At 46.7% G+C, this 27,342-nt stretch overlaps 3 protein-coding genes and 1 pseudogene across 7 annotated transcripts; 1 reads left to right on the forward strand and 3 right to left on the reverse strand.

The window, feature by feature from the left end:
• Positions 1-4: 4 nt before the first annotated feature.
• On the reverse strand, positions 5-1,950 carry Tmem179b (transmembrane protein 179B). Of its 3 annotated transcripts, none has more exons than NR_028419.1 (5): positions 1,818-1,950; positions 988-1,105; positions 773-907; positions 511-589; positions 5-317 (listed from the first exon to the last, which is right to left on the reverse strand). NR_028419.1 is itself a non-coding variant. In NM_026325.3 (5 exons), exons 1-5 carry the CDS (start codon positions 1,911-1,913, stop codon positions 156-158), a joined length of 660 nt encoding a protein of 219 aa, NP_080601.2. In that variant the 5' UTR covers positions 1,914-1,950; the 3' UTR covers positions 5-155. The 3 variants fall into 3 exon arrangements, 1 of the variants encoding a protein (NP_080601.2); NM_026325.3 differs by having other exon boundaries at positions 988-1,175; NR_028418.1 differs by lacking the exons at positions 773-907; positions 988-1,105.
• Taf6l (TATA-box binding protein associated factor 6 like) lies at positions 1,837-13,900 on the reverse strand. 2 transcript variants are annotated; one of them, NM_001177798.1, is made up of 12 exons: positions 13,751-13,900; positions 13,116-13,310; positions 12,605-12,661; positions 11,318-11,477; positions 10,787-10,873; positions 10,027-10,177; positions 9,839-9,889; positions 9,484-9,578; positions 5,996-6,216; positions 5,570-5,702; positions 2,873-3,001; positions 1,837-2,773 (listed from the first exon to the last, which is right to left on the reverse strand). In NM_001177798.1, exons 3-12 carry the CDS (start codon positions 12,610-12,612, stop codon positions 2,012-2,014), a joined length of 1,797 nt encoding a protein of 598 aa, NP_001171269.1. In that variant the 5' UTR covers positions 12,613-12,661; positions 13,116-13,310; positions 13,751-13,900; the 3' UTR covers positions 1,837-2,011. The 2 variants fall into 2 exon arrangements, with proteins under 2 accessions (NP_001171269.1, NP_666204.2); NM_146092.2 differs by lacking the exon at positions 13,116-13,310 and adding an exon at positions 6,334-6,408 and having other exon boundaries at positions 13,693-13,799.
• On the forward strand, positions 1,968-4,445 carry Gm2518 (predicted gene 2518; annotated as a pseudogene). Its single transcript, NR_015538.1, has one exon. The product of NR_015538.1 is annotated as a predicted gene 2518 (transcript).
• A 6,711-nt stretch (positions 13,901-20,611) lies between the features above and the next one.
• On the reverse strand, positions 20,612-26,040 carry Polr2g (polymerase (RNA) II (DNA directed) polypeptide G). The gene is made up of 8 exons (NM_026329.2): positions 25,942-26,040; positions 25,707-25,816; positions 24,719-24,878; positions 21,963-22,013; positions 21,785-21,850; positions 21,619-21,690; positions 21,109-21,142; positions 20,612-20,887 (listed from the first exon to the last, which is right to left on the reverse strand). The coding sequence occupies exons 1-8, from the start codon at positions 25,951-25,953 to the stop codon at positions 20,874-20,876; spliced, it is 519 nt and encodes a 172-aa protein (NP_080605.1). The 5' UTR covers positions 25,954-26,040; the 3' UTR covers positions 20,612-20,873.
• Between the last annotated feature and the right edge of the window lie 1,302 nt (positions 26,041-27,342).

The following is a 27,342-nucleotide window of genomic DNA, read 5'->3' on the forward strand; positions in this document are numbered from 1 at the left end:
CATGCCATGATGAAGAAAAGTAATATATTATTTTGGTACAAAAAAGTTTAAGGAGAAAACTGAGGTTTCTAATATAAACAGGGCTGTACAGAGACAAGAGGATTAAAAGCACTGGGGCATGGAGGTTCTGGTTGTAGAAAGCACTTGAGTATTCTTCAGGAGTGAGACTGGTGGTGCCCAACAAGAGCATCTGTCTCAGAGCTCCACTCTTGGTCACCCCTCTCTTGGGGCTGGTATGATGTGGCTTTAAACTTGCACTGCATGGCCTGGAGCAGCAAAGCCAGACACCACAATATCAGATTCACCCAAGAAGAGGTCTGTGAAAGAGAACAGGAGTATGAGGTGGGAAGCCGGCTCCAATCCAGTCCTACCCACACAACATTGATCAGACTAAGGTGACAAGCCCCATAGCTACTTTGAGCTTGTGAATGAAGTACAGCCAAGCACATATTACATGGTGAACACGCTTAAGCTACAGTTGCTTAATCTTAGCGTATCCCTGTGTCTCACTTCAGCAGTATGTAGGTTGGAGTAAAACTGCACAGCAGTTCCTGAAGGTGTCCATGAGGTTTTCTGGGCTTCAGAGCAGCTGTGAAACAAGGTTAAAGAAACAAGTTGTGAGAAGGGGCGGGGAGGAGACGGACATGCTCTAAGCACATCTGTGTCCTCAGAGATAAGGGCCAGAGGAAGGGGATAAAGTAGGAACTTAAATGACTGACATGTCCCCTACAGAAGGACAGTCCCTGTCAGGCTTCCCTCCCTCTCCCGTTACCTAATTGTAAGGTTCAAGGAGATGATGGAATTGCAGAAAGAATTGGTGCCAAATCGAAGTATACAGGCAGACACTAAGATCAGGAAGATGGCTGTAGCTGAGATGGCCAAAGCAATTCGGAGCCCTATAGAACCTCTGAGAAAGAGAAAACAAGCTTGGTGGCCGAGGTGGGACTCATCTCAACCTCGGCCCTTTGTCATCAGTAGGGCAATCACCTGTGGGAGTCTTCGATGCAGCTGCTGTAGACCCAGAAGAAGAGAAGCAGAAGGCAGTAGAGTGCCAAGATGCCTGAAGCCCCAGCCACGAAGTAGCAGAGGGAAGGGGCTGAGGGACCTAACAAGGCCAGAGAGGAGCCATTGAGTGCAGCCACACCATACAAGGGACAGTTACCACCAAAGGAGCCCTGTGGAGAGAAGCTGTTAAGTCCATTTCAGTTCAGTACCCGAGATGTAGGTTTCTGTCATATGTAAGGACTAGTTCACAAGTTGAGATGAACGGGGAGACTGATGGATCTGCTGGGAACAAAATCTCAGGGCCCAGAAGGATCCGAATTCAAAAGGCTATAAATATAAGGAACCTAAGGGAAATCACAAGTTTGCCCTTCTCTGTGAGTAGGAGTTCTAAGTAAACGCTGACTTTGTGTGTCCCTTAACAATAAACTCTACTAATCTGTAAAAGTAGGTGTTTTAGACTCCTATAGTGATTCAAAGTATTCTATCACCAAAACTACCCAGCAGTAGGCAAGACTCAAATGTACACAGTTGTATGTTTCCTCACTTCACATACTTTGTTAACAATCACGATTTCTCTGCTACACTGTTTTTTTTTTTTTTCCACAAATGTTCCTATTACTGGGTGGATGCAGAGACGGCCTGTGTGTCTCAAAACCCTAGTAGCTTATGAAGCTCGACTGGAAGCTTGTCCAGTTCCTCTGGAGAGGAAACAACTTTGGAACGTTCTAACCCCAGGTCCAGTGTAGTCACCCTGTCCAACCCCCTACGCAAGCCTGCTGGACCCCAAGGCCAGCCCGCCCCCGCAGCCGCACCTGGGTCCGGGTCAGCGTCGCGGCCGCCAAAGCCCCGCACAGGAAGGCGGCAGTGAAGAGCAAGAGCTCAACTCGCTGCAACCAGGGCAGCGCCATGGCGCCCAGGCTACCAGGAAGACAACCACCCAAGCCCCGCCCACGAGCATAGACACGTCACTTCCGGGTGTGGCTTTATTCTCCGAGGCGCCGCAACCTCACAGCGGCAGGTACAGCGAGTAGTCGGAGAGCGCCCAGCGGCGGGCCGGGCGGCCGGTACGGCCGATCATGGGCAGCTTCTGCACGTAGCGGGACGCGGGGCTGGGCCCATATGGGGCAGGAAAGGCAGTTTGAAAGAGGCGCCCGCGGCAGCGCCGCCCGGCCTGACGCCCTGCGATTATAAACCGGAAGTGTGGGGCGCCACGGGGCGCGAAGCGGCTCTTCTGGAAGACGTCTCGCGTTCCCGCGCCGGGGCCCTGCTGACGAGGAGCACCCCGCGCCCGGTGTACGCGCGGTAGCGGCCTGCTCTCCGAGGCGGCGGTGGCGGTGGCGAGAGTCCCACCGCACGGGCTTTCGTCACCCTGAGGGCTGACCACGGCGCTGGCAGTCAGCTGCGGCATTTTCCGCACCGAATCCGGGGCAGCCGCAGGCTCCTTCTTGTCTCCGGGTGGTCGCGGGGCCGTGGGAGCAGGCTGGCCAGTGCCAAAGCGAGTGGCCAAGCTGTCACCAAAGAAGGAGTATAGCTCACGGTAGATGTCTGCCAGGGTCAAGGAAGAAGGGTCCTCTGGTCCCGCAACCCCTGATGGTGGCGGGAGACCAGACCCAAAACCTGTTTCGGAGCTGCCCCCGGGGGGAGATTCTTGTAGGAGAAGGCTGTCCCAAGGCAGGTCCTCCGCAGGACGGTACCCTCTCCCGCCAAGGCCACCGCGGTTGGGCTCTGCTGCCTGAGCTTTCATCTTCAATAGTCGTTCTACGGCCACCTGTAAACAGAGAGCTAAGAGGAACCTGGGCCCAAGAGCCATGGCAAAGTAAATCTGCTAAGCTCCTGCAGGAAAGAGAAGGTGGGACTGCTAACTCACCAGAATGGCTCCATACACTTTGTGCCCGTCCGCTTTGACCTGGGCATTAGATACGGAATAGTCATCCAGCACAGCCTGCAAGTTTGTCCAGTAAGTGGGCAGATGTGGGTAGAGGACTCGCTCCACTGCCTGGAATGCAAAGGACTGCAGTCAAGCAACCTTGTTCCAAATGCCCTCTTCAGTGCCCTTTCCCACAAAAGATCCACTCAATTTTTGACAGGGCTCAGTCCTCTATTTCCTTATTGACATATCCCACGTCTCTGGGATCTATTGTATGCATAAGCTTTTGGTAAGCATAAGGGATCAAAACATACAAATACATGCAATATTAAAAAGCCCCATTACTGGCATTTACTCTGAGCTATTTAGGCATAATTAAATCATTAAGACACAGAAATTGTTTGCAGACTGCTAGTAAATACAATCAGTAAGGAAGTGGTGTACTTGTTAGAGAAATGAGAGCTGAGTTTAGACCACACACATAAAAACAATACTGGGAGCCCAGACTGGGCCTTGAATTCATGAGAATTCCCTTTCTTTCATTTCCCAAACTGGGATTATACAGGCAGTGTACTACTACACATGACTTTGTAAAGTTTTAAATGGTGTAATCATCTGGGGGCAAAACATGCTTAACAAAGACAATGACATTAGAGATGGGCTTTGACATATAAGGTAGACTTGGATCACTCATCCAGAGCATAAACATTTGACAATGCTGACCAAACTCCTGGGGAAAATGCTGAAAGAAATAGGGATTATATTTTATGGAAGACATCAGAACATCCTGCTAGAATTTATAGATATTACTATACACTCAGAAAAGCTATCTTAGCAGCAGCCATCCTCCAGATGATTGTTCCAGAGTCAATACATGCCGGGCTTCCTCCAAGCTATGAGACAATCAAAAAAGGTGACTGAACTCGGGGAACTCCTCAACAACTCAGCTGTTGTGAGGACCACTGTGATCAACACACCCAGTTCTGTGTCTGACCATGTGGTCTGGTCCCTGTTCAATGCACTCTTCAATGCTGCTGCCTGGGCTTCATTGCCTATGCCTACTCTGTGAAGTCCAGGGACAGGAAGATGGTGGGCGAGATGACTGGAGACCAGGCCAAGTGCCTGAATCTTCAGCATCCTTATGGTTATTATCATTATTATCATTATTTCCTCTACCACCTCTGTGGCAGTCTTTCATTTTTACAAAGAATGCCACATTCTAGATTCTAGCTGCCCTGTGTTCCACTATCCACATCTGGCCCTCCCCTTAGGCTGAGGCCTTGACCCTTTACCCTATGCATGCAAATGTTACCTTCACAGATCAGTTCACAGCAGATTCAATAAAGTACACTTGGTGGAAAAAAGCAAAGCAAAGCTATCTTAACAGTAAATGAGGTAGACTTTGAGAATGAGGTAGCCTGTAACTCTAGCATTCAGGAGCTTGAGTCCAAGTTTGAGGCCAGCCTGGGCTTCACTTTTAAGTCCCTGTTTTTGTTTTTGTTTTTAAAAAACCAAGCATGGTGGCTCAAGCCTTTAATCCCAACAATGAAGGGTAGGGAGTTAGGGGCTAAGGAAAGTTTCTCTGTGTAACCCTGGCTATCCTGGAATTCACTCTGTAGGATAGGACAGCCTCAAAACTCAGAGATCTGCCTGCTTCTGCTGGGATTAAGGTCGTAAGGCAAAACACTTTTGGTTTGGTTTTTTGGGGGGGGCGGGGGGGGGATGATTTTGGTTTGTCTCTTTTATTTCTAGATGCTTTTTCTCACTCCTTCTTTAAAACCTCTCCCCACCTTATGGCTGACTATCCCTCGCCTGTTTAGCTCAAATGGCATGGCTTTTTTTCTTCTTTCCTTCAACTTCCACCTCTGAGCAGCTTCTTAGATTTATAGCTTGCCAGCCCTAAGATGTTTTCTTTTAAACTCTACTAAAATTGTCCCTGAGCTTAAAACACACACACATACCAACTATATTTCTGCATACCAACAAGGAGCAACCCTAAAAAGACTATAGCACTATAGCAGCGTCACTGCAGAAATAAAGTGTGTTGGTTCTCCTTAGAACAATATGAAAGCACCCTAAAGAGTGTGAGCATTTTTTTAAAAAAATGGAAACATGACATAGTCAAGATCACTTGATATGTCCCTAAAACCTTTTCATATATATATATATATATATATATTTTTTTTTTTTTTTTTCTTCAAAATGAAACAAATAGAATTAGTCCAAGTTTCAAAGAGTGGCTCAGTGGACATAGTCATATTAACAGAATTAAGACACATAATCATCTGATGATCTCTATGGATGCTAAGTTACTATTTGCTATAAAATACACAACAGAAACTGATGCTGTGTGGTGCATAAAGCAAGAGGATCACAAACTGATGAAGGCCGGTAAGGGTTATATAACAAGCACTGCCTCAAATAAATGAAAACCCAAAGAGAAAAGGAGAGGAACGAAGAAACTGAGGGTATTTCCTAACATAGTGTTATGAAATGGGCAGGGATTTTAAAAAAGAAAATGTTCTGAAGGGAAAACATTTACACATAGTCAAGGAAGGTATACAATAAACAGGGCCTAAAGCAAGGTCTCAACATGGCAGAATCAAACACACACCACTTTTACAATAAAATACACGTGAATGATAGCTTTGTAACACAGCCACTCTCAAAGGTCTGAGAGAAAGCCAGAGTCCTCACCTTCCAGCCTAGAGCATGCAGCCCCACCACTGCCCCATAGTGAGAACAGAGAGGCCGAACAGGGTCTGTCAGGACCTTCTGCAGGGACAGCAGAATCTGCTGATACAGGCCACTTACAAGGTCTCCATGCGTCCTGTGGAAGCAACAGTCAGGAAGGAGAATGAAGTACCACACATAAAGAGTTGGACATTTGTAGACATCTCTGAGACAGGCTGCCAGATGTGACTGGCCCAGGATCCAAGGGACAAAAGACTAATATCTTGCTATCTTTATAACTGTACCATGACATGTCAGCTAGGGGGCTAAGGAAAAGTTCCACATGTAACATTTAATTTAAAAGCCAAAGGCTTCCTACAGCTCCCTACCACAACCCAATCAACTCTGTAGGCTATCCCACCCTCTGCTCAGCCTGAACCCAGTGGCTACCAGAATATGTGACTGAGTAGAAGGGCAGCCCCATCTCGCAGAGTCCAGTGGTCATTCAAAGGGTTGATGGAGGCGGCCAGTGGCTCCAAGACACAGTAAAGCACGCTGCCCACCAAGGATCGGACATAGGGTCCCAAGCACAGGTGTGGGTTCCGTATCAGGCTCCTTGCCACCTGCAGTAGTCGGTGCAGTTGTTCCAGGTCGTGGCTTACAGATTTTACCTGTTGGTAGGAGAGGATGGCTTGTGGTGGCATGGAGAGACAGGAGCTTGCGAAGAATCTGCTATGAGCCCTAAACAGAGAAGGGTCATAGAGATCGCTAGAGAACTGATCACTTACCCCACTGACCACATAAACAAAGTAAGGCAGGAGTGCTGCAATCTTGGAGTTTGTCTGGAGGTCCTGGAGGGCAACCTGAAAGGAACCACCTCAATAAAGGAAAAGCCACCATTCTGGAGGCTAGGTTAGGATCCACGTATTATCATGTTAAATGTTCATGCCCTGATTCAGAAATTCCGCTGAGCTGGGCATGATGGCACATGCCTTTAATCCCAGCACTTGGGAGGCAGAGGCAGGTGAATTTCTGAGTTCGAGGCCAGCCTGGTCTCCAGAGTGAGTTCCAGGGCAGCCAGGGTAACTCACAGAGAAACCCTGTCTCGAACTATCGCCCCCCAACCCCCCCACCCCAAAAAAAAGGGTATCGTGAGATGGCTTAGTGGTTAATAGCACTAACTGCTCTTCCGAAGGTCCTGGGTTCAAATCCTAGCAACCACATGGTGGCTCACAATCGTCCATAATGAGATCTGACACCCTTTTCTGGTGTGTCTGAAGACAGCTACAGTGTACTTACATTTAACAATATATAAACCTTTAAAAACAAAACAAAATAAAAACAGAAATTCCACTGTTTTTAACCTTAAGAAACTGAGACACAGGGCTGGTGAGATGGCTCAGTGGGTAAGAGCACCCGACTGCTCTCCTGAAGGTCCAGAGTTCAAATCCCAGCAACCACATGGTGGCTTACAACCATCCGTAACAAGATCTGACTTGTGTGTGTCTGAAGACAGCTACAGTGTACTTACATATAATAATAAATAAATCTTTAAAAAAAAAAAAAAAAAAAAAAGAAACTGAGACACAGACAAAAACAGTACTGTCTATTTAAAAGAAAAAGCAGCCACAGGGCTAGGTGTGGCACAGGAGGCAGGTGGAGGGCCAGTCTAAAGCCAACGTGACCCTCTTTTCAAACGAGGAAGGTGGACACAATGAGATTGTTCAATTTGGTAAAAGCACCTGTGGCACACAGCCATCAACCTAAGTTCAAATCTCAGAAACCATGAGTAAGTAGAAGAGAGCTAACAAGTTTCCAGAAGACATGTTTTCTCTGTGTAACAGCTCTGGCTGTCCCAGAACTCACCGAGATCTGCCTGCCGCTGCCTCTCAAGTGCTGGAACTAAGGGCATGTGCCACCACCACCATACTCAAAGCGTTTCTTACCTTCACACACGGGCCGTAGCATGTACAAGTGTGTGGGCAACTGTTTTTGTTTGTTTGCTTGCTTGTTTGCTTGCCTTTTCAGCAGGATCTGATGCCCTTTAATTATGTAGCTGAGGACAGCCTTGAACTTCTGATCACCTGCTTCCCATTTCCTAAGTGCTAGGATTATCAGTGTTCACCACCAGGCCTAGTTAGTCAACATCTTTTTAACTAAGAAAAAGCTGTAGGTTTGTCTTGGTGGCTGAAACCTGTACAGCTCTGCACTTGAGAGGCTGAGACATAAAGACTGCTGCAAATCTGAGGCCAGCCTGAGCTACCACGGTGAGTTCCCGGCCAAAGGTTACACTGCAAGACTAAGACTAACCCTTGTCTCAAACAAAACAAAATCCAAGGGGAAAAAGGGTAAGCTGTAAAAGCAGGTATCACTTATGCCTGCATTAAAGTAATAGTAACTTGTGTGAACAGAAGACTGTGCGTTTATATTCTAAGTAGCTCCAGAGTAAATACATACTGGTATTACTCTTATAGGCGGAAGACATTTATTACAGTCAAAAGAAAACAAAACAAAACTTCATTCAGGGCTGGAAAGATGGCTCCACAGTTAAGAGCAATTGCTGTTCTTCAGATGACCAGGGTTCAATTCCCAGCTCTCACAACAGCTTACAACTGTCTGTAAGTCCAGTTGTAGGGGACACACTCCCTTTTCTGACCTCCATGGGCACTGAGCAAAGATGACGCACTTACATGCATGTAGACAAAACACTCATACACATCAAAAAACAAATGAATAAATATTTCTTTTTTTAAAAAAAAAAAGCAGCTAGGCGATGATGGCACATGCCATTAATCTCTGCATTCAGGAGGCAAAGGTAGGAGGTTCTCTGTGAGTTCAAGGTCAGCCTGATCTACAGAGCAACTTTTAGGACAACCAAGAAACAAGCAAACAAACAAACAAACAAACAAACAAAAACTGTCCTGAAAAAAACAAACAAACTTAAAAAAGCAAACAGCCGGGCAGCTAGCTCTAGGGAAGGAGGCAGCCAGATCTCGAGTTCATGGTCAGCTGAGCCCGCATAGAGTTCCAGGCAAACCTACACAGAGAGACCCTGTCTCAAAAAACATAAGCCAACCAAAGAAAGCCACCTCATCCATAAACTGCTATCTATGACTTGGACCCTCTCTAGATAAGGATCTGAAAGCGAAGAGGGCTTAGCTCCAGGCCCCACAGCTGCTAGCTACAGGTGACTAAGAAGCAAAGCAAGAGCTAAGTTTTTGTTTCCTTGGGTTTTGTTGTCTGCTGAGACAGGGACTTACAAAGTAGCCCACAGCCCAGCCTCACACTTGCCATCTGCCAGTCAGTGCTGATATTATAGGCCACCACGCCTGCTTCTGAGTGCTGGGACTTTTTTAAAAATCCAGGCTTTTGTACATGCTGGCAATGCAAGGGGCAGCCTACCAGCCAAGTGCTAGGGACAGAAACAAATGCTATCAAAGGTCCACCGCAGCCCTCAGCCCTCATCTGGCCGTGGGCAGAAGAAAAGAGACCATGGGTATCCAGAGGTTAAACCAATAGCAGTGGCTAACAGCCCAGGAACTAAGTCTGTAGAACATGCCAGGCTGAGCACCTAGGGGCACCTGGCCTGGACCCCTATTTTTTTTCTCCTTTCCTTACCAAGTCCAGATAAGTAAATGCCTCAACTGGTTCCAGATCAATGGACACCCAGAAAAAGGAATGCAACTGAAGGTGTGGGAACACAATCATTAGAAGCACCTGTTGTGCTGCCCACGGCCCAAGGAAGAAGGGTTTCTACTCTTCTAGCATAAAGGAGTCGGGACTGGCAATAGCAGGAGACCACTCAGAGCACACACACCACTGGAGAACAGGTTCCCGCCTAGTAACTAGTTCACCTATGGAGGACAGGAACCAGATAGCTGAAAATATCTCAAGTTTTAAAACTTTCACTTTATGCCTAGTCAGGCTCACTCTTTCACCTTCATCAGCTGTGGGTCATCTCCCAGTACAGCCCGTGTCACTTGCTGGTAGTATTTGAGCAGGTCATCTGTCAGTGAAGACACTGCACTGGGCACTGTGAGGAGACAGGAAGGAAGTAGTCACAGATGGAGGTATAGCCTTCTGGAGGCTGCTGCCCCCTGACCAGAACTACAACCCACCCACAAGAACCCCATGTAAGCAGGACAAGCAGGCACAGGCTCCAGCTGCACTCTGATCAGGTAGGTTCCATGGGTCTCAGCTCCATCTACTCCCACCCACCCTCGGCCCCACAGATTCCTGCCTCAGGCTCAGCATACGCTCTTCTAGACAGCCTTACTATCCACACTGCCTTACCTGATCCCTGAGGTGCCAGGTTTCCTTTGCCATCCAGATAGGAGACATGAACTAGAATCAGATGATACAGATGGAGGTCAGCTGGGATTTTACCCCTCCAAATTCTGCCCTACGTGAAAGCTGGCCCATCAGCACCACTCAGACCACCCAATTCCTGTCCTAAGCCCAGGAAGGAGCCTAGCAGCAACCTCTGACAGCTGTCTCTGCACAGCCCTTGGGGATGTTGGTGGCTAGTGCCAGCTCCACCAGGCTCACTTCTCGATCCTCCGGGAAGTAGAGATCACCCTCCCTTGCAGGGCGCAAGGGCAATGCCTCCTGGGACCCATAGCCACACACAGCCTGGAGAGAGAGAGAATTGACAAGCAGGGTGAATTCAGTGAAGGAAAAAGAGCCAGGATTCGGCTCTCCTGATCCAGGGCATGAAGCCTACGCTGCAGAGTAGTTCACATATCCCCTAGAAGCCAGAGATACCTGGGGATCAGAGCTGTCTGTCTGTGGTTCACTGGGTCAAGGTTCTATGTTGTCTTACCTCCCATAACTGTAAGGGGTCTATGGCCCACTGCTAAGGTGCCAGTCTCTCCCATGCACACCCAAACAATTCTCAAGGCATACTACCTTCCTCCCTCAACTCCTTGCCCCAGAGCTATACCAAGACAGGTCAACATCCCCATGTTTCTTCAGGCTCTTTCCTTACCCAGCATGCCTTTTCATTTCTTCAAGTTCATTTCCCTCAGCACATCTTAAGGCCTGGCTCAATCTCTACCTCTTCTTTGAAACTTTCCCCAACCTCTGGGAGCCCATGGGCCTCTCCACTCTTTGGGCCCAGCACCTGGCTTGGCCGGCTGCACTAGGTGTTTGTCCCCACGTCTCACCACACTGCCATCCCCAATCTGAACAGGAGAGGTGGCGTCACATCCCCTGGGCCCTCCATGGCCATACCCCACTGACCTCCACGCTGCTCCACCTGAGAGCCCTGTTGAAGTCCTCCACCGTCAGCTTCCTTCGTTTGGTGTGTTTCATGAATTGAGAGCTATTCTGGGAGAGGGGGAACAGAATCCAGAATCAGGGGGCAGGGAGCAAATGTGAGAACCCCCAAGGGAAATGGGCTAGACTGAAAAGACAGAGAACCCCACACCAGCAATCAGAAAGCCTGCGTTTCCAGCTCAGCTTTTGTACACCTTCCGCATGTCATGTTCCCACCGAGTGCCTCAGTGACTCATGGGCAGAGTGTCACTATCTAGCTATTCCGCCTAGGCAGCAGGACACTGTGAGAAAGTGTTATGAGAAAGTGCCCAGCGAGTGTTTTCTTTTCTAGACACCTGACTGGCTAGAAAGAGACTCTTTCAAAGGCACAGGCCTACACTGTCTTCTGACCTCAAAGCACATGGTACCTGATATACACTTGTTGCCAAGCATGTCAGTGGGGAAGAGGTAACAGGAGATCATAGGGAGGAGAGAGGTGGACGGAGAGCAGCACACCTGTGTGGCCTCTCGGAGACGGTAGCACACATCTTCAGCGAGCAGAGCGGCCACCTCGTCACTCAGCTCTAGACCTGTGCTCTCTGCCATGAGCCGGACCGACTCCCGAGGGATCTCCACAAACCTCCTCTCCTCTCGTTCTGACATGGCCCCGGTGGAACTGCAAGTGGAAAAGAAAGGTTGAAAACCCGCCCAGTATCTGAGATTCCTCCAAGGGTGAGGCAGGCAAGACCATCTCAACCATGCCTGCTCATCTTGCTTTAAAAGCCACAAAGACAGAGCCCAGAGGCTCAGCACAGCACGACCCTAGTCCAAGATGACACTCCCAGGACTCCAGCAAGGGTTCCTCATTCCTTTTTTGTTTTTGTTTTTTTGTTTTGCTTTTCAAGACAGGGTTTCTCTGTGTAGCCCTTGCTGTCCTGGAACTCACTTATGTAGACCAGGCTGGCCTTGAACTCAGAAATCTGCCTGCCTCTGCCTCCCAAGAGCTGGGATTAAAGGCCTGCGCCACCATGCCCGGCTGGGTTCCTCATTCTTTATCTCCAGAACAAGTGGGCAATCTACGTAGCCCACGTAGCCATCCTCCCAGTGATTCCTGTTGCTTTTGTACTAAACAAAGATACTGGCCCATGATGGGCAGGCTATGCCTGTGCCTTTCCAGCATCTGTCTGCAAAACCTTATCTTCTTCTCTTGTGATCTAGACTTCCACCCACGGCCACCTCTATTTCCTTATTTCAGGCCATTCTGTTTCTTGTTTGACACTGTCCCTTCTTTGTTCTCTCCAAATCTCTTTGACTCAGTGACCCATCACCTACTACCTCCTTAGATCCCTGTTTGACTGTCAGGGAGGCCTTCCTGGGTTGTATAACTGTCCTTGTCAACTAGGAAGTGAGTTCAAGGTTACCCTAACAACTTAGACTATCTCAAAATAAAATGTAAAAAAAAAAGGCTGGAGCCCGGCAGTGGTAGCATGTACCTTTAATCCCAGCACTTGGGAGGCAGAGGCAGGTGGATCTCTGAGTTCAAGGCCAGCCTGGTCTACAGGGTGAGTTCCAGGACAGCCTGGGCTACACAGACAAACCCTGTCCTGAAAGAAAGAAAAAGTCTGGAGCTGCAGCTCAGCACCAGAGTTTTCCTAACACATGTGACACCTTAGCTTCGAACAGTCTGTAAGTACCCAACACAGCTCGTTACCATCAACTCCACTCTGTACAGGGATGCTGGGCATCAGCATGCAGCTCCCCAGTAACTGTAAGTTGCACAATAGACCAGGTCAGTACGCTCACCTTTGCATCCCAGGCCTCCAGCAGGGTCAGCACATACTATACCCTCATTAACACTTGCTGAAAAAAAAAAGGATAGCTGTTCCAGACAATGTTGTCTATTCAGTCCTAGAACTCACTCTCTAGACCCTGCTGACCTCCAATTCACAGAGATCTTTCTGCCTCTGCCCACCAACCCATCCCGGTGCTGTTATTAAGGACATGGGTCAATACTTCTGATTTATTCACTTTTATGTGCATTGGTGTTTTGCCTGCATGTATATGTCTGTGTGAGGGTGCCAGGTCCCTTGGAACTGGAGTTACAGACAGGTGTGACCTGCTATGTGGGTACTGAGAATTGAATCTGGGTCCTCCAAGGAGACTAGCCAACTGCTCAGCCATCTTTCCAGCACAGCTATTTTCTAAACACATAAATGCCCATGGCCCCCCCAGTTAGTAATATTGTATGAGATATATAATTGTACACATTTGTCCATTTCACAAAGCTGAGGAAGTCTTAGCTCAGAGAGATTACCTGAACTGTCCAAGACCAAACACTAAGCACCGGGTGATTAGACTGCTGGGTCTCAAACACTGTTGTAATTCGACTCAAGATAATATATTCATGAGCTGTAGGCTTGTGTTTGAACTAGGCCTGGCTTTGTAGCCCAAAGATTTGAAGTCCCATCACTAGACTCAGCACTGGATGAGTACGCTTCAGTTTCCCCATCTGTAAAATGGAACCATGCAGTGCTGCGCAAGTGGAAAGCTAGAAGGGAGTTTCTCTATTATGTAGCCCTGTCTTGATAGCTCACAAAATTCGGTCTGTGACCAAGGTCTCCCACTCTTTAGTCTCGTCCTGCCCACCCTCAGTTCCAAGTCCTCCTGACCAGGAGGCGTGGGAACCGATCTCCAAGGACTTCTACGTTGTGAATCCTCCCACCCACCTTCCTCCCTCCCAGCTCCAAAGGGTGCAGGGTCGAGTGGGGAGATCAGGGATTACAGAACTTGTGTCACGTGCTCGGTGAAGGGGGCGGGGTCCTGCGGGCTCCGTGGCTGGTGAGCAGAGCACCGCGGGAAGCGATCCCTGGATCGGGGCAGGACCTGCTCACCTGCAGACTCCGGGGTTGGGAGGGCGCCTGCTGGGGAGGGACGGCTGCTTCCACTCACCGGCTCACGGTAATTCCCTCTCTCCGCGCCCAGGCTCCGCCCTCCATATGCGGAGCCAATCGGTGGCCGTCTACTGAGTTTTCCGCCCACCAAAGAGGCATACCACCTCAAGATTGGCCAGTGTGTATGTGCGGGTAAAGCCACTAGGGCGACGTTGGTCACGTGAGTGGCGCTTCTTAAAGCAACAGCTCCTTTGGGTTAGCTAACAGGTGTGTGTTCCCTGGCTTACACTGAATTAGAGTTCACCGCATAAAACAAGCTGGTCTTGAACTAATAGGCCTTCCTTTGCTTCCAGGATGCTGGGATCAAAGGTGTGTGCTACCATACCGCTTTCTAGTTTCTGATCTTAAAAAAAAAATTTGAGCTGGTGAGATGGCTCAGTGGGCAAGAGCACCCCACTGCTCTTCTGAAGGTCAAGAGTTCAAATCCCAGCAACCAAATGGCGGCTCATAACCATCCGTAATGAGATCTGACTCTCTCTTCTGGAATGTCTGAGGACAGCTACAGTGTACTTATATATAATAAATAAATAAATCTTTTTTAAAAAAAAAGTTTAATTCTGTATGTGTGCTTGTACTTGCAAATAAGAGAACAACTTTTGAGGGCCAGGTAGTGGTGGAGCATGCCTTTAATCCCACAAAAAATACGGGGGGTGGGGGGGGGGAGAGGGCAACTTTGAGGAGTTGATGCTCCTGTAGGCACCAACAGTGGAACTCAGGTTGTTGGGCTTAAGCAACAAGCTCTTTTACTTGTCTTCACCACTTCACCAGTCCTGCATAAAGCTGGATACCGTTCACTTGGTAACATGCTTGTCTAGTACTTGCAGGACATGAACTAGCCAGCACTTGGGGGCTGAAAGTGGGAGGATAAGAAGTTCAGTATTATCCTTGACTAAATATCAAGATTAAGGCTAACCTTGGATATAGGAAACCCTAAGAAAGTAAAATTTATTTACTGTGGTTTAGGTGATCCAACCTACAGCTTTGCATTTGATAGACAAATGTTCTGCCACTGAGCTATATCCTCTATTTATTTTTTATTTTTAAACACACTGGTTGTATAAGGCAAGGTTATCTGGAGTCACAGAACGAATGGGTAGTCTCTATATAGTAAGGGAATTTGTTGATGATGTACACAGTCTGTTGTCCAACTCTCCAACAACGGTCAGCAGGAGCTGTGAATGGAAGTCCAAGAATCTAGCAGTTGCTTAATCCCACGAGGCAAGCAGAAGAAGAGAGAATTTTCCTTTTTCCAATGTCCTGATTGTAGGTCTCCAGCAGAAGGTGTGGCCCAGGTGTGCCAGCAAGTCTGGATCTGGGACTTGATTTGTCTCAGATGACCTTGCACTCAGAAATCTCCTTGCCTTAGTCTCCTGGGATTCATAGCCACTATGCCTCAAGATCTCCATGCCAAGAGCCAGGTCAGAAACTTGTATCTCCCAGCCTCAAGATCGGGATCACAGGTGAGCCTTCCAATTCTGGATTGTAGTTCATTCCAGATATAGTCAAGCTGACAACCAGGAATAGCCACTACACTGCTGTTTTGACTGTATGTATGTGTGAGGGTGTCAAATTCCCTGAACAGGAGCTACAGACAATTGTGAGCTGCCATGTGGGTGCTGGGAATTAAACCCTGATCTTTTGAAAGATCAGTAAGTGCTCTTAATCTCTGAGCCATCTCTCTACCCCTTAAAGAATAATTTTAATTATTTAATTTATTATTTTTAATTTTATTATTATTTTGTTTTTGTTTTTTTTCGAGACAGGGTTTCTCTGTGTAGCCCTGGCTGTCCTGGAACTCACTTTGTAGACCAGGCTGGCCTCGAACTCAGAAATCCGTCTGCCTCTGCCTTCCCAGTGCTGGGATTAAAGGCGCGCACCACCACGTAATTTAAATTTTTTAAGGATTTATTTTATATGTATGTTTTGATGCATGTATATCTGTGCACTATACATGTGCCTGGTGCCCAAGGAAGTCAAAAGAGGGCATCATATCCCCTGAGGCTGGTGCTCTGGAAGAGCAAGTACTCTTAACTCCTGAGCCATCTCTCCAGCTCCAAGATTTATTTGCTATTATTTTTTATTTGTAGGTATGTATGTGTGCACATGAGCAGACTCTACTCAAGGAAGCCAGACTAGCTGGATCCCCTGGAGATGGAGTAACAACAGGTAGTTATGAGGGTAATTGAACTTAGGTCCTGTGAAAGAGCACAAGAGCTCTTAACCAGTGAGCTATCCAGCCCTTATTTTTTATTTTAACTCCGGAAAGGAGCTTCCTGCATGAGAACATGGCCATACACATCCCTTTCTTTGAGGTTTTGATACTGCTGCTGCTGCCTCTTGGAAAAGAAAATCCTCTAGGACTGAGCTAAAAAAAAAAAAAAAAAAAAAAAAAAAAAGCCAAATGGATGGAACTGGGGTTGCCATGGCAACACCACCTGAGGCTAGTGACCCTGCTGAGTCTCTTCCAGTTATGTTGACATTTGGTGTGGTTTCCACGCCTGCTGCAGACTGAAGTGTCTGTCCACCTACGAGAGGCCATTCCCAGAGGTCTTAATTTATCAGCTCAGTCAGTAGCATTTGGGCTGCTCACATTTATATGTCTGGACAACCACTGGCCACTTGGAGGTAGGACAGGATGGAAGAAGGCCCAGACCTGGTGGGTACTATCAGATCTGGTAAAGCTGTATATGTCTGGGGTTTATTTACTCCCAACTGGGGCAGAGGCAGGTGCTCAGGAAGGCAGTAATGAGATCAACATTACCACAGGGGAAAAAAAGTGGCTACTGTGGATGCTATCTGGGATGGATCACTGTGCTAAGCCATTCCACCCTCGAACAGAAGTACTAGTGCCAGAGTGGCCTGAGCTCAGGGGTAAGGCCCTTCCTGCCTCTGAGCAGTACCAGGTAATGTTAGCAAGCCCTACCTCACTTTATCTTAAGGCATTCTGTTACATACAAAGAATTCTACTCTTTAGTGAGCATACACTTTCAGAGGCTTGATCCCTAATTGCACATGCCTGAGACAGATGGGCAGTCTCAAGGACAGGCATCCCACACTGAAGTTAGCCCTCAGCAATATGTCATGTCTCCTAGGCAACCAAGTAAGAGCTCACCCAGGTGTCAAGCCTAAGAAATTTCCACTTCACCCTGAAAAGAGCTTATCTTCCCTCCCTTTCTTCCTAATTAGCATTGGAACCACATTATAACAGATGGAATCCTAACTTTAGATTTCCCTACTACTGATTTGAAAAGATCAAAGCCAGGCACGGTAGCACAGGCCAAGGGCAGAAGGCAGAAAATCTCTGTGATTCCCAGGCCCAACGAGCACCACACAGTGAGACCCTGTCTAACAGGGAGGTGGGAGGTGTGGTAGTAATCTGAACCTACAATTTTATCAAAATTTCAATTAAGAACATTTTGTTTTATTTTCTGAGGCAGAATCTTACTATGTGGAGTGGGCTTACAACTATGAACATTTTAGCCATGCGGTGGTGGCGCACGCCTTTAATCCCAGCACATGGGAGGCAGAGGCAGGTAATTTCTGAGTTCAAGGCCAGCCTGGTCTACAGAGTGAGTTCCAGGACAGCCAGGACTACACAGAGAAACCCTGTCTCGGAAAAAAAAAAAAATGAACATTTTAAACACAAAATCCAACATGAAGGCTGATGAGAAACGACAGAACCTTCATCCAGAAGTGGTGATAAAACAAGGGGAATGAAACCATAATGGAGTCCATTTCCTTTTCTTTCTTTATTCTTTCTTTCTTCCTTTCTCTTTCTTTTTCTTTTTGAGCCAAATTTTTTTATTTTTTCATGTCTTGCATTTGAAGTCCTCCTTGATGACATGATGACATCCTAAGCCTGCCATTCTTTGCCATAGCCCTTAACCACTACACAACTGCAACCAACTGCTTTATGTGGCTTTCCTCTGGATTATTTTACCTAGGCCCACCATTCCCCAAGTTTCCTCTTATAATTAGGTTGGTTTGGTGCTTGACACAAAGTGCCTGCGCCAGTGTAACACACCTGAGCTTGTCACAGTCAGCTGCAAGCCCACAGAAATGGGCTTGGTGCTCGTCCAAGGCTCTGGCAGCTTCATGTTTGCCTGTGCCAGCCATCATGAACGAGGGCTGCCTTTGACACCTCTTAGAGAGCAGTTTTGACATCGATTACACCTCCAGCAGCAGTGCCTTCCTCGGGTGGCACTGGAGGCAGCTCTGCACGACTCTGTGTAACTCAACAGCAACGGAAGTGAAAAAGCAAGTCAGTTTCCTCTATCATGTTTCAGACATCATTCCAGATGCTTCAGCTTCCATTTGTTATTCACTTTTAAAGATTATCATTGAGGCAAGGTCTCTATTATTATGATTATTGAGGCAAGGTCTTTTTTGTTGTTGATTTTTTGTTGTTGTTGGTTTGTTTGATTTTTTTCTAGACATGGTTTCTCTGTATAGCCCTGGCTGTCCTGGAACTCACTTTGAAGACCAGGCTGGCCTCAAACACAGAAATCCGCCTGCCTCTGCCTCCCGAGTGCTGGGATCAAAGGTGTGCGCCACCACACCCTGCTCTTTTTTTTTTTTAATTTATTTTATGTATATGAGTACACTGTAGCTGACTTCAGACACACCAGAAGAGGGCATCAGATCCCATTGTAGATGTTGTGAGCCACCATGTGGGTGCTGGGAATTGAACTCAGGACCTCTGGAAGAGCAGTCAGTGCTGTTTACTGCTGAGCCACCTCTCCAGCCCCATCTCTGTTTACTATTGAGGCAGGGTCTCACAGGTCTCTCCTAGCCCTGACTGGCCAGGAACTTACCCAATTGTTTCTGCCTCCCTATAGCTAAGATTTAAGATGTACATGAGTCACCTCACCAAGCAGCATCAGCTTTTAAGAGTTTCTGAAATTCGCCGGGCATGGTGGTGCATGCCTTTGATCCCAGCACTCAGGAGGCAAAGGCAGGCAGATTTCTGAGTTCGAGGCCAGCCTGGTCGACAAAGTGAGTTTCAGGACAGCAAGGGCTATACAGAGAAACCCTGTCTCAAAAACCAAAAAACCAACAACAACAAAAAAAAAAACCAAAAACAAACAAACAAAAAAAGAGTCTGAAATTTAACATAATTAACATAATTAACAGTGGGGCCATACTTTGTAAGATGTAATCCACATGGCCCTTAAAAAACAAACAAACAAACAAACAAACCGGAATGTTGACACACACCTGCAATCTTTACATTTGGGAGGTGGATCCAGAAGGAGCAGGAATTCAAAGCCAGCCTAGAATACACAGTAATTGAAGTAATTGAAGGCTAGCGTAGATTAGAGGAGAACTTATCTCAAAAGCAAACAATAACAACAATAATAAAGTTCTTGTCCCAGCACTCCAGAGACTAAGGCAGGCTTATCTTCCAGTGTAAGGCCAGCCTGGTCTAGATAGAGTTCTAGAACTGCCAGGGCTATTCAGACAAACCCTGTCTCAAAACAAAACAAAAATAGGGGCTGGAAAGATGGCTCAGTGGTTACAGGGGTCCTGAGTTCAATTCTCAGCAACCACATGGAGGCTGTACTGGCTGGTTTTGTATGTCAACTTGACACAAGCCTGAGTTATCACAGAGAAAGGAGCCTCCTTTGAGGAAATGCCTCCATGAGATTCAGCTGTAAGGCATTTTCGCAATTAATGATTGTACTGGCTAGTTTTGTGTCAACTTGACACAGCTGGAGTTATCACAGAGAAAGGAGCTTTGGGCGAGGAAATGCCTCCATGAGATCCAACTCTAAGGCATTTTCTCAATTAGTGATCAAGGGGGAAAGGCCCCTTGTGGGTGGGACCATCTCTGGGCTGGTAGTCTTGGGTTCTATAAGAGAGCAGGCTGAGCAAGCCAGGGAAGGCAAGCCAGTAAAGAACATCCCTCCATGACCTCTGCATCAGCTCCTGCTCCCAGACCTGCTTGAGTTCCAGTCCTGACTTCCTTTGGTGATGAACAGCAGCATGGGAGTGTAAGCCGAATAAACCCTTTCCTCCCCAACTTGCTTCTTGGTCATGATGTTTGTGCAAGAATTGAAACCCTGACTAAGACAATGATCAAGGGTGGGTGGGCCCATTGTGGGTGGTGCTATCCCTGGGCTGGTGGTCTTGGCTTCTATAAGCAAGCTGAGCAAGTCAGGGGAAGTCAGTAACAGCCCCACCCCCACCCCCCATGGCCTCTGCATTAGCTCCTGCTCTCCTGACATACTTGAGTTCCAGTCCTGACTTCCTTTGGTGATGAACAGCAATGTGGAAGTGTAAGCTGATTAAATCTGTTCCCCCCCAACTTGCTTCTTGGTCGTGTTTTGTGCAGGAACAGAAATCCTGACTGAGACAGTGGCTCACAACTATCTATAATGAGATCTCCTGCCCTAGTCTGATGTGTCTAAAGACAGCTATAGTATACCCATACATAAAATAAATACATCTGTTTTTTTTGCTTTTTTTTGTTTTTTGGTTTTTTTCAAGACAGGGTTTCTCTGTGTAGTCCTGGCTGTCCTGGAACTCACTCTGTAGACCAGGCTGGCCTCGAACTCAGAAATCCACCTGCCTCTGCCTCCCAAGTGCTGGGATTAAAGGCGTGCGCCACCACGCCCGGCAATACATCTGTTTTTAAAGATTATTTATTAATTATGTGCAGTGTTCTGCCTGAATATTTGCCTGCATGCCAGAAGAGGGCACCAAACCTCATTATAGATGATTGTGAGCCACCATGTGGGTGCTGGGAATTGAACTCAGGACCTCTGGAAGAGCAGTCAATGATCTTAACCTCTGAGCCATCACTCCAGCCCAATAAATAAATCTTAAAAAAAAAAAACATAAAACCAAACCAAAAATAGAATAAATAACAGCTTTAATTTCTACCAAGAGAAGACAACATTTCCATGAGAAACAAGGACAACATGTTTATGGTTAGAGCACAGAATAAAGTCTCAGGGCACAGCTCAGCTGGAAGAAACAGCTGAGGACAAGGAGCCTTTCTTGCCTCCCTAACAGTGGCCAGATTGAACCTCCGGTAGGAAAGTTAAGTTGGTGCTGAACTCAAGTCGGAAAGCCACACTTCCTAAATCAGGATCCAACCAAGCTGGACGCTCCCTCACTCAGCTCACGAGCCCTATGAGATCAGGAAAGAACGCATCAGTCAGACACCGAGTTCCCCGGCAGCCAAAAGCCAAGGATTTCCCACCCCAAGGACAGGTATCATGGACTTCTAGGAAACAGAATGAGAACCTCTTATGTCTCTGGGAGGAACATTAAGCCCTCCACCATCCCCTCTCCTGCACACCCTTCCTCAGGGAACGGTCCCAGGTCCCAGCAGCCATGTCAGGCACTCACCCAAGTAGTCGTCCATCAGAGAGCCAATGGCAAACTAGGAGGAAGGAGAGGGAGGGAGATGAGGCAGCCCACCCCAATCCCAAGCCTTCTGTCATCCATTCCCTCCTCAGGAAAAAAGAGCCCAGAACCCTCAACAACTGTGGGTGGCAAAAGGTTAGCAGATCTTCGGTCAGTAACACAGTGCAGGTGGTGAAAGAGCTTGCTACACAACCCCGATGACCTGACTTCTACTTCCAAATCCATAGCAGCACAAAGAACTTGAAAGCTGTCTAAATATCACACTGTGGCCAGTGGGTATGCGCAGCACACATCCACATAAATAATACAATTTTATAAAATACGAAAATAGTGATGTTCTAAAAAAGAAAAGAGAACGCCATAGCTCTCAGCTGCAAATGGTGATCCTGGCCTACTTATAATCCTACTATTTAGGAGGCAGAGGCAGGAGGTTCATGAGTTGCAGGCCAGCCTGGGCTACAGGCAAGAAAAGAAGTCAAGCAAGAGACTCACAATGTCATTCTTGTCTACACGCGTGCCTACAATCTTCAAGCGTATCTCATCGTCCTGCTGAATCACAATGTCCTATGGAAAGGAGAGAACAGTGGTCAAGCAGACTCAGGCCCAGTCTCAGTGTTGCTTTCCTCATCCCTCTCACCACTCCTCCACACTCGCTCACCTCGTCCATGGTCTTATAGCAAGGGGGGTTTGAATTTGGATCAAACTCCATCTCTGAAGGGATGGACTAGAAGGAAATTGACACAAAGGTTAGCACTTCAAACAGCTGCATCAATAGATGATAGCTATGGACCGACTGGTTTCTTTTCCTTGGCTCCACCCAGGATGCCCAGACTTACATGTCGAGAGATGAAGCAAGACATAGGCCCAATTTCTGTGAAAAGTCCAACCTAAAAGGAAAATGGATGATCTTGCTTCAAAGGCTTTGGAGCATTTTTATCTGATTCCTAATCATATTATTCGTGTTTTGTAACAGTCTAAATTGTAGCATTTGTTTTCATTTCTCTCTCTGTAGTCTTTCATTTCTTTACATTTTTGTTCTTCATTATTTTTACATGTGAGAGTATTCTGTCCTCACATGTACCTGTGTGCCATGTACATGCAGTGCCCATGGAAGCCAGAAGAGGGTGTTGGGATCCTGCAGAACTAGGAGATACAGAGATTGTGAGCCCCTGTGTAGGTGCTGGGATTGTGAGCCGCTATGTGGGTGCTGGGAGTCAAACCCAGGTCCTACAGTACCAACAGGTGTTCTAAACCACTGAGCTATAACCCGTAGCTTTTAAATTCACTAAATTACACCACCTAACCTTGCAGGCCTTGAACTTGGGATCCGACTCATCCTTCTAAGTAGAAAGGATTACAGGTTCATACTACTAAGCCTGGATTTTACAAAGGTGTTGGGGAACAGAACTCAGGTTTTGATGCTTGCACAGGAAACATTTTACCCACCAAATAAGAGCCCAGATCCTTATTTTTTTGTTTGAGGCAGAATTTCACTCTATAGCCCATGACAGCTTAAAACTTACATCAGTCCTACTTCAGCTTCCCAAGTGCAAGAATCACAGGCCTGACACACTATACCAGGCGTTCTCACTTCAGAGATTGTGGTGATTTTTATTTTTAAAAGATTTTTATTTTAAAAAGAGCTGGGGGGAGAGCAAGAACATGCCATTCTAGTTGAGAAAACTAGTTGCTCTTCCAAAGGAATCAGGTTTGGTTCCCAGAACCTGCAAGGCAGTTTACAACCTTCTGTTAATTCCTGTTCTAGGAGATCCAACACCCGTCTTCTGGGCACCAAGCACACATGTGGTACACAAACATGCATGCAGGGGTTCAAGGCCAGCCTGGTCTACAGAGTGAGTTCCAGGACAGCCAGGGCTACACAGAGAAACCCTGTCTCAAAAAAACAAAACAAAACAAAAGAAACATGCATGCAGACAAGACAAAACATCCATACAGCCAGTCAAGGTGGCAAAGCGTTTAATCCTATCACTTAGGAGGCAGAGGCAGGCAAATCTGTGTGTTTAAAGTTAGCCAGAGGGCTGGTGAGATGGCTCAGTGGGTAAGAGCACCCGACTGCTCTTCCGAAGGTCAGGAGTTCAAATCCCAGCAACCACATGGTGGCTCACAACCATCCATAATGAGATCTGACTCCCTCTTCTGGAATGTCTGAAGACAGCTACAGTGTACTTACATATAATAAAAAAAAAAAAAAAAAAAAAAAAAAAAAAAAAAGTTAGCCAGAGCTACAAAGTGAGTTCAAGGCCAGCCTTGGCTACATAGTGAGACCCTGTTTCAAAAAAACAAAAGCAAACAAATAAACGAAGAAAGGCCTGGGCTTGGAAATTTAGCTGAATTGTACGACCCTGGGTTTGATCTTCAGGTCTGGAGAGGAGAGTGGAGAAAGAAAGAGTCAGGGGGCAGCTGGTGAGATGGCTCAGTGGGTAAGAGCACCCGACTGCTCTTCTAAAAGTCCTGAGTTCAAATCCCAGCAACCATGTGGTGGCTCACAACCATCCATAACGAGATCTGACTCACTCTTCTGGAGTGTCTGAAGACAGCTACAGTGTACTTACATATAGTAAATAAATAAATCTTTTAAAAAAAAAAAAACCCTTAAAAAAAAAAGAGTCAGGGGGTAGTTTGCATACTATCAGTCAACAGTAACGACTCAGTCAATGCAGATTTCTATTGTAGCACGACTACTTCTGTAATTCAGAAGACACCCCCAGCTAAGTTAGATGGAAAGACAGTTAAGGAAAGTGAAGAACCAAAAAGTGACCTAAGGGACTGAAGAGATGGCTAAATAATTAAGAGTGCATAACCGTGCTTGCAGAGGACCTGAGTTCAATTCCTAGCATCCATATCCAGGGTCTCACAACTCCAGGTAGGAGGGGACCTGAAACCCTCTTGAAGCTTCAGAAGGTACCAGCACTCATGGGCTTGCACTCACCCCAGATAACATACAAGTACACATAGTTAAAATTAAAATAAATTGCTGGGTGGTGGTGGCTCGTGTCTTTAATCCCAGCACTCAGGAGGCAGAGGTAAGTGGATGTCTGAGTTTAAGGCTAGTTTGGTCTATGGGGTAAGTTCCAGGACAGCCAGGGCTACACAGTGAATCCCTGCCTCAAAAACAAAAGTACAAAACTGACAGCCAGGACTACACAGAGAAACCCTGTCTCTAAAAACAAAAACAAACAAACAAACAAAAAATCAAACCAACCAACCAACCAACCAAACAAACAAACAAAAAACCTGCTGGGTAGTGGTGGCACATGCCTTTAACTTGAGAGGCAGAGGCAGGTGGATTTCTGAGTTCGAGGCCAGCCTGGTCTACAGAGTGAGTTCCAGGAGAGCCAGGGCTACACAGAGAAACCCTGTCTCAAAAAAAAAAAAAAAAAAAAAAAAAAAAGAAAAGAAAAGAAAAGAAAAGAAAAAAGAAAACCCTAAAACCAGAAAAGAAAAACCAAAAAACTAAGATAAAATGAATCTTAACAACAACAAAAGACTTAAGGCAACTAGTAAGTGGACTAGGGACTGAACCCTCACCTTAGGAAATACCCCATAACCTTTCTATGAATAATACTCTTACCTTGTTGACCTGAGTGACCACAGCATCCACCACTTCACCTTTAAAGGGCCGGAAAACAATAGCTTTGTATTTCACTGGATAAAGAACAAAACCTCGGCCTGGCTGGATCACACCAGCACCAATATTGTCGATGGTGGTGACAGCAATTACAAAGCCATATCTGCATGAAAAATGAAAGAAGACAGCTATGTGAAGAGCCTCTGAAAAGCCACCAGCAATAAGAGTCTCTGTGTGAAAGAACCTCTGTTCAGATGGTTCATTGATCAAGAAGAGACAGGACACAGATTAGCACCTAAATATATATATATATATATACACACACACACACACACACACACACATATATATGTTTTTTCGAGACAGAGTTTCTCTGTGTAGCGCTGGCTGTCCTGGAACTCACTCTTTAGACCAGGCTGGCCTTGAACTCAGAAATCCACCTGCCTCTGCCTCCCAAGTGCTGGAATTAAAGGCATGCGCCACCCCCGACCAGCTTAGCACATGAAATATTAAATGATGCTCTCATGATGGTACAGTAAATGCCCAAGAAGGCCTAGATATGCTGACATACACCTATTCTCTCAGTACCATGTAGGCTAAGGCAGGAGGACTTGCCAGGGTCAAAGCTGAGACAGGTCTTTCAAAAACCACAAACGAGTCAGAGAATTGTGATGAAAGCCTTTAATGTCAGCACTCAGTGGCAGGCAGATCTCTGAATTAGAGCCCAGCTTGGTCCACATAGTGAGGCCATCTCAAAACTCAAAAACATTTGCATAATAACGGTCTTATCTCACATAAGGGAAGAAAATTTTCTTTAGTAGCTTTTCAGAGTGTCTAAAACAGGCAAAAACTGGCTGCTTCAGGTGCCTGGAGGGGTGAAAGGGTTCCTCAGAGTAAGCGACAAGCCCTGACAGAAGGAGTTAAGAAGAGGTTAGAGACTAGCGCCATTGTGCGTGCATTCAGCAGACCTCTCTGTGAAGCAGAAACTCACTTCCCAGTGCAGGTCCCCTCCACCTCGGTAAACAGCTTCTGCTTCACCGTGTTGAGCAAGTTTGGACCGAAGTATCGTGGGTGCAGGAGGATCTCGTGCTCCAGGGAAATCTGCAGAGAAAGGAAGATGGAGACTCAGCCAGCCACATTGAGGACAGGAGGCGACCTGTCGGCCCTTCCGGGCCTCCAGGATCCTCCTGTGACTGCCCCTCACAGTTACCCCGCATCCAGCTCACGTGATAAAACATCTTCTGCAGAAGCTTGGCCCGCAGCGCCCAGAACTTCCCACGCAGAGACCTCTCCGGAAGCACTTGCAGAAGTCCCACCACTTCTCTGCGGTCGCTTCCGCAGCGCTGATTGAGTCTTAACGTCATGGGCGGGGATACATGAAGCCCCGCCCCTCAGGCCTGCCCACCACCGTTCATACTCCCCTCCTACTTAAAGCAAATTCTAGGACAGCCGGGATTACAGAGAAAAACCCGGCCTCGAAGAACCAAAGCCAAAACTAAAACCAAAACCAAAACCAAAACCAAAACCAAAACCAAAACCAACCAAAAAATGTGAGTTATTTTAGGTCTGACTTTTACCACATGCCCTTAAACCCAGCCGTGGCAAACAGATCTCTAAACTTAAGGCTAAGCCACAGCTACAAAGTGAGTTCCAGGGTAACCTGGGCTGTGTATACAACCCTGTAAAACATTTACACATATTTAAAAAAAACCAAAAAATTATTATTATTTAATTTGGGGGCTGAAGAAATAGCTCAGTCCTTAAGAGCACTTGCTCCTCTTGCAGAGGTCCAGGATTTAATTCCCAGCACCCACAGGGTAGCTCACACTCTTCTTTGTAACTCCAGCTCAGGGAGAGCTGACATCCTCTTCTGGCTTCCTTCAGCACTGCATGTGAGTGGTACCCAAACACACATACAGGCAGAACACCCATGCTTGTAAAATAAAAAGAAAGGCTAGGCAGCTGGGGATATGATTGTTCTTCCAAAGGATCCAGGTTTGATTCCCAGCACAAGCATGCTGACTCAACTCTCTATCTATACTTCAATCCCAGGGGATCCAGTGCCCTCTGGCCTCCATGAACACAGCACCCTTGTGGTGAACAGACATAGCTGTAGCCAGAACACTCACACATATAAAATAAGAATAACGGTTTTTTTTTTTTTTACATGTAAATAAAAATAAAGCTCTCAAAGAGGACCTGAGTTCAGTTACTAACACTAGCATTTCACAACTCCAGCTCTAAGGGGACCTGAAATCTTCTCGTAGCCTCAGAAGGTACCAGTACTCATAGGCTCATACTCACACATAGGTAGCATACATTATTAAGTACACATAATTAAAAAGAAATCACTTAGCTGGGCATGATGGCGCACGCCTTTAATCCCAGCACTTGGAAGGCAGAGACAAGTGAATTTCTGAGTTTGAGGCCAGCCTGGTCTACAGAGTGAGTTCCAGGACAGCCAGGGGCACATAAACAAGGCTGTCTTAAAAAACAAAACAAAACAAAAAAACCCCAAAAAGACAGCAAACAAACAAAAAGATTATGTCTGCAGGCATGCACTAGGCTTACTTTCTTTTCTATTTGAGGGACAGGGTTTTATTATGTAGCCATGGACGGCCTGGAAT

The sequence above is a fragment of the Mus musculus genome, chromosome 19 (assembly GCF_000001635.26).
Source record: "Mus musculus strain C57BL/6J chromosome 19, GRCm38.p6 C57BL/6J".
Taxonomy (NCBI): Eukaryota; Metazoa; Chordata; class Mammalia; order Rodentia; family Muridae; genus Mus; species Mus musculus.

Excerpts from the sequence above, each read along its gene's own strand:
- Tmem179b (NM_026325.3), bottom strand. The coding sequence starts at position 1,913 with ATGGCGCTGCCCTGGTTGCAGCGAGTTGAGCTCTTGCTCTTCACTGCC. Across the intron at positions 908-987 it reads TGCATCGAAGACTCCCACAG|AGGTTCTATAGGGCTCCGAA; the intron begins GTGATTGCCCTA and ends TCTCTTTCTCAG. Across the intron at positions 590-772 it reads TCCTTGAACCTTACAATTAG|CTGCTCTGAAGCCCAGAAAA; the intron begins GTAACGGGAGAG and ends CTTGTTTCACAG.
- Taf6l (NM_146092.2), bottom strand. Across the intron at positions 9,890-10,026 it reads TGCAGAGACAGCTGTCAGAG|TTCATGTCTCCTATCTGGAT; the intron begins GTTGCTGCTAGG and ends ATCTGATTCTAG. Across the intron at positions 6,217-6,333 it reads TTGTTTATGTGGTCAGTGGG|GTAAAATCTGTAAGCCACGA; the intron begins GTAAGTGATCAG and ends TCCTACCAACAG.
- Polr2g (NM_026329.2), bottom strand. Across the intron at positions 21,691-21,784 it reads GCTATAAGACCATGGACGAG|GACATTGTGATTCAGCAGGA; the intron begins GTGAGCGAGTGT and ends TCCTTTCCATAG. Across the intron at positions 21,143-21,618 it reads GTGTAGACAAGAATGACATT|TTTGCCATTGGCTCTCTGAT; the intron begins GTGAGTCTCTTG and ends CCTTCCTCCTAG.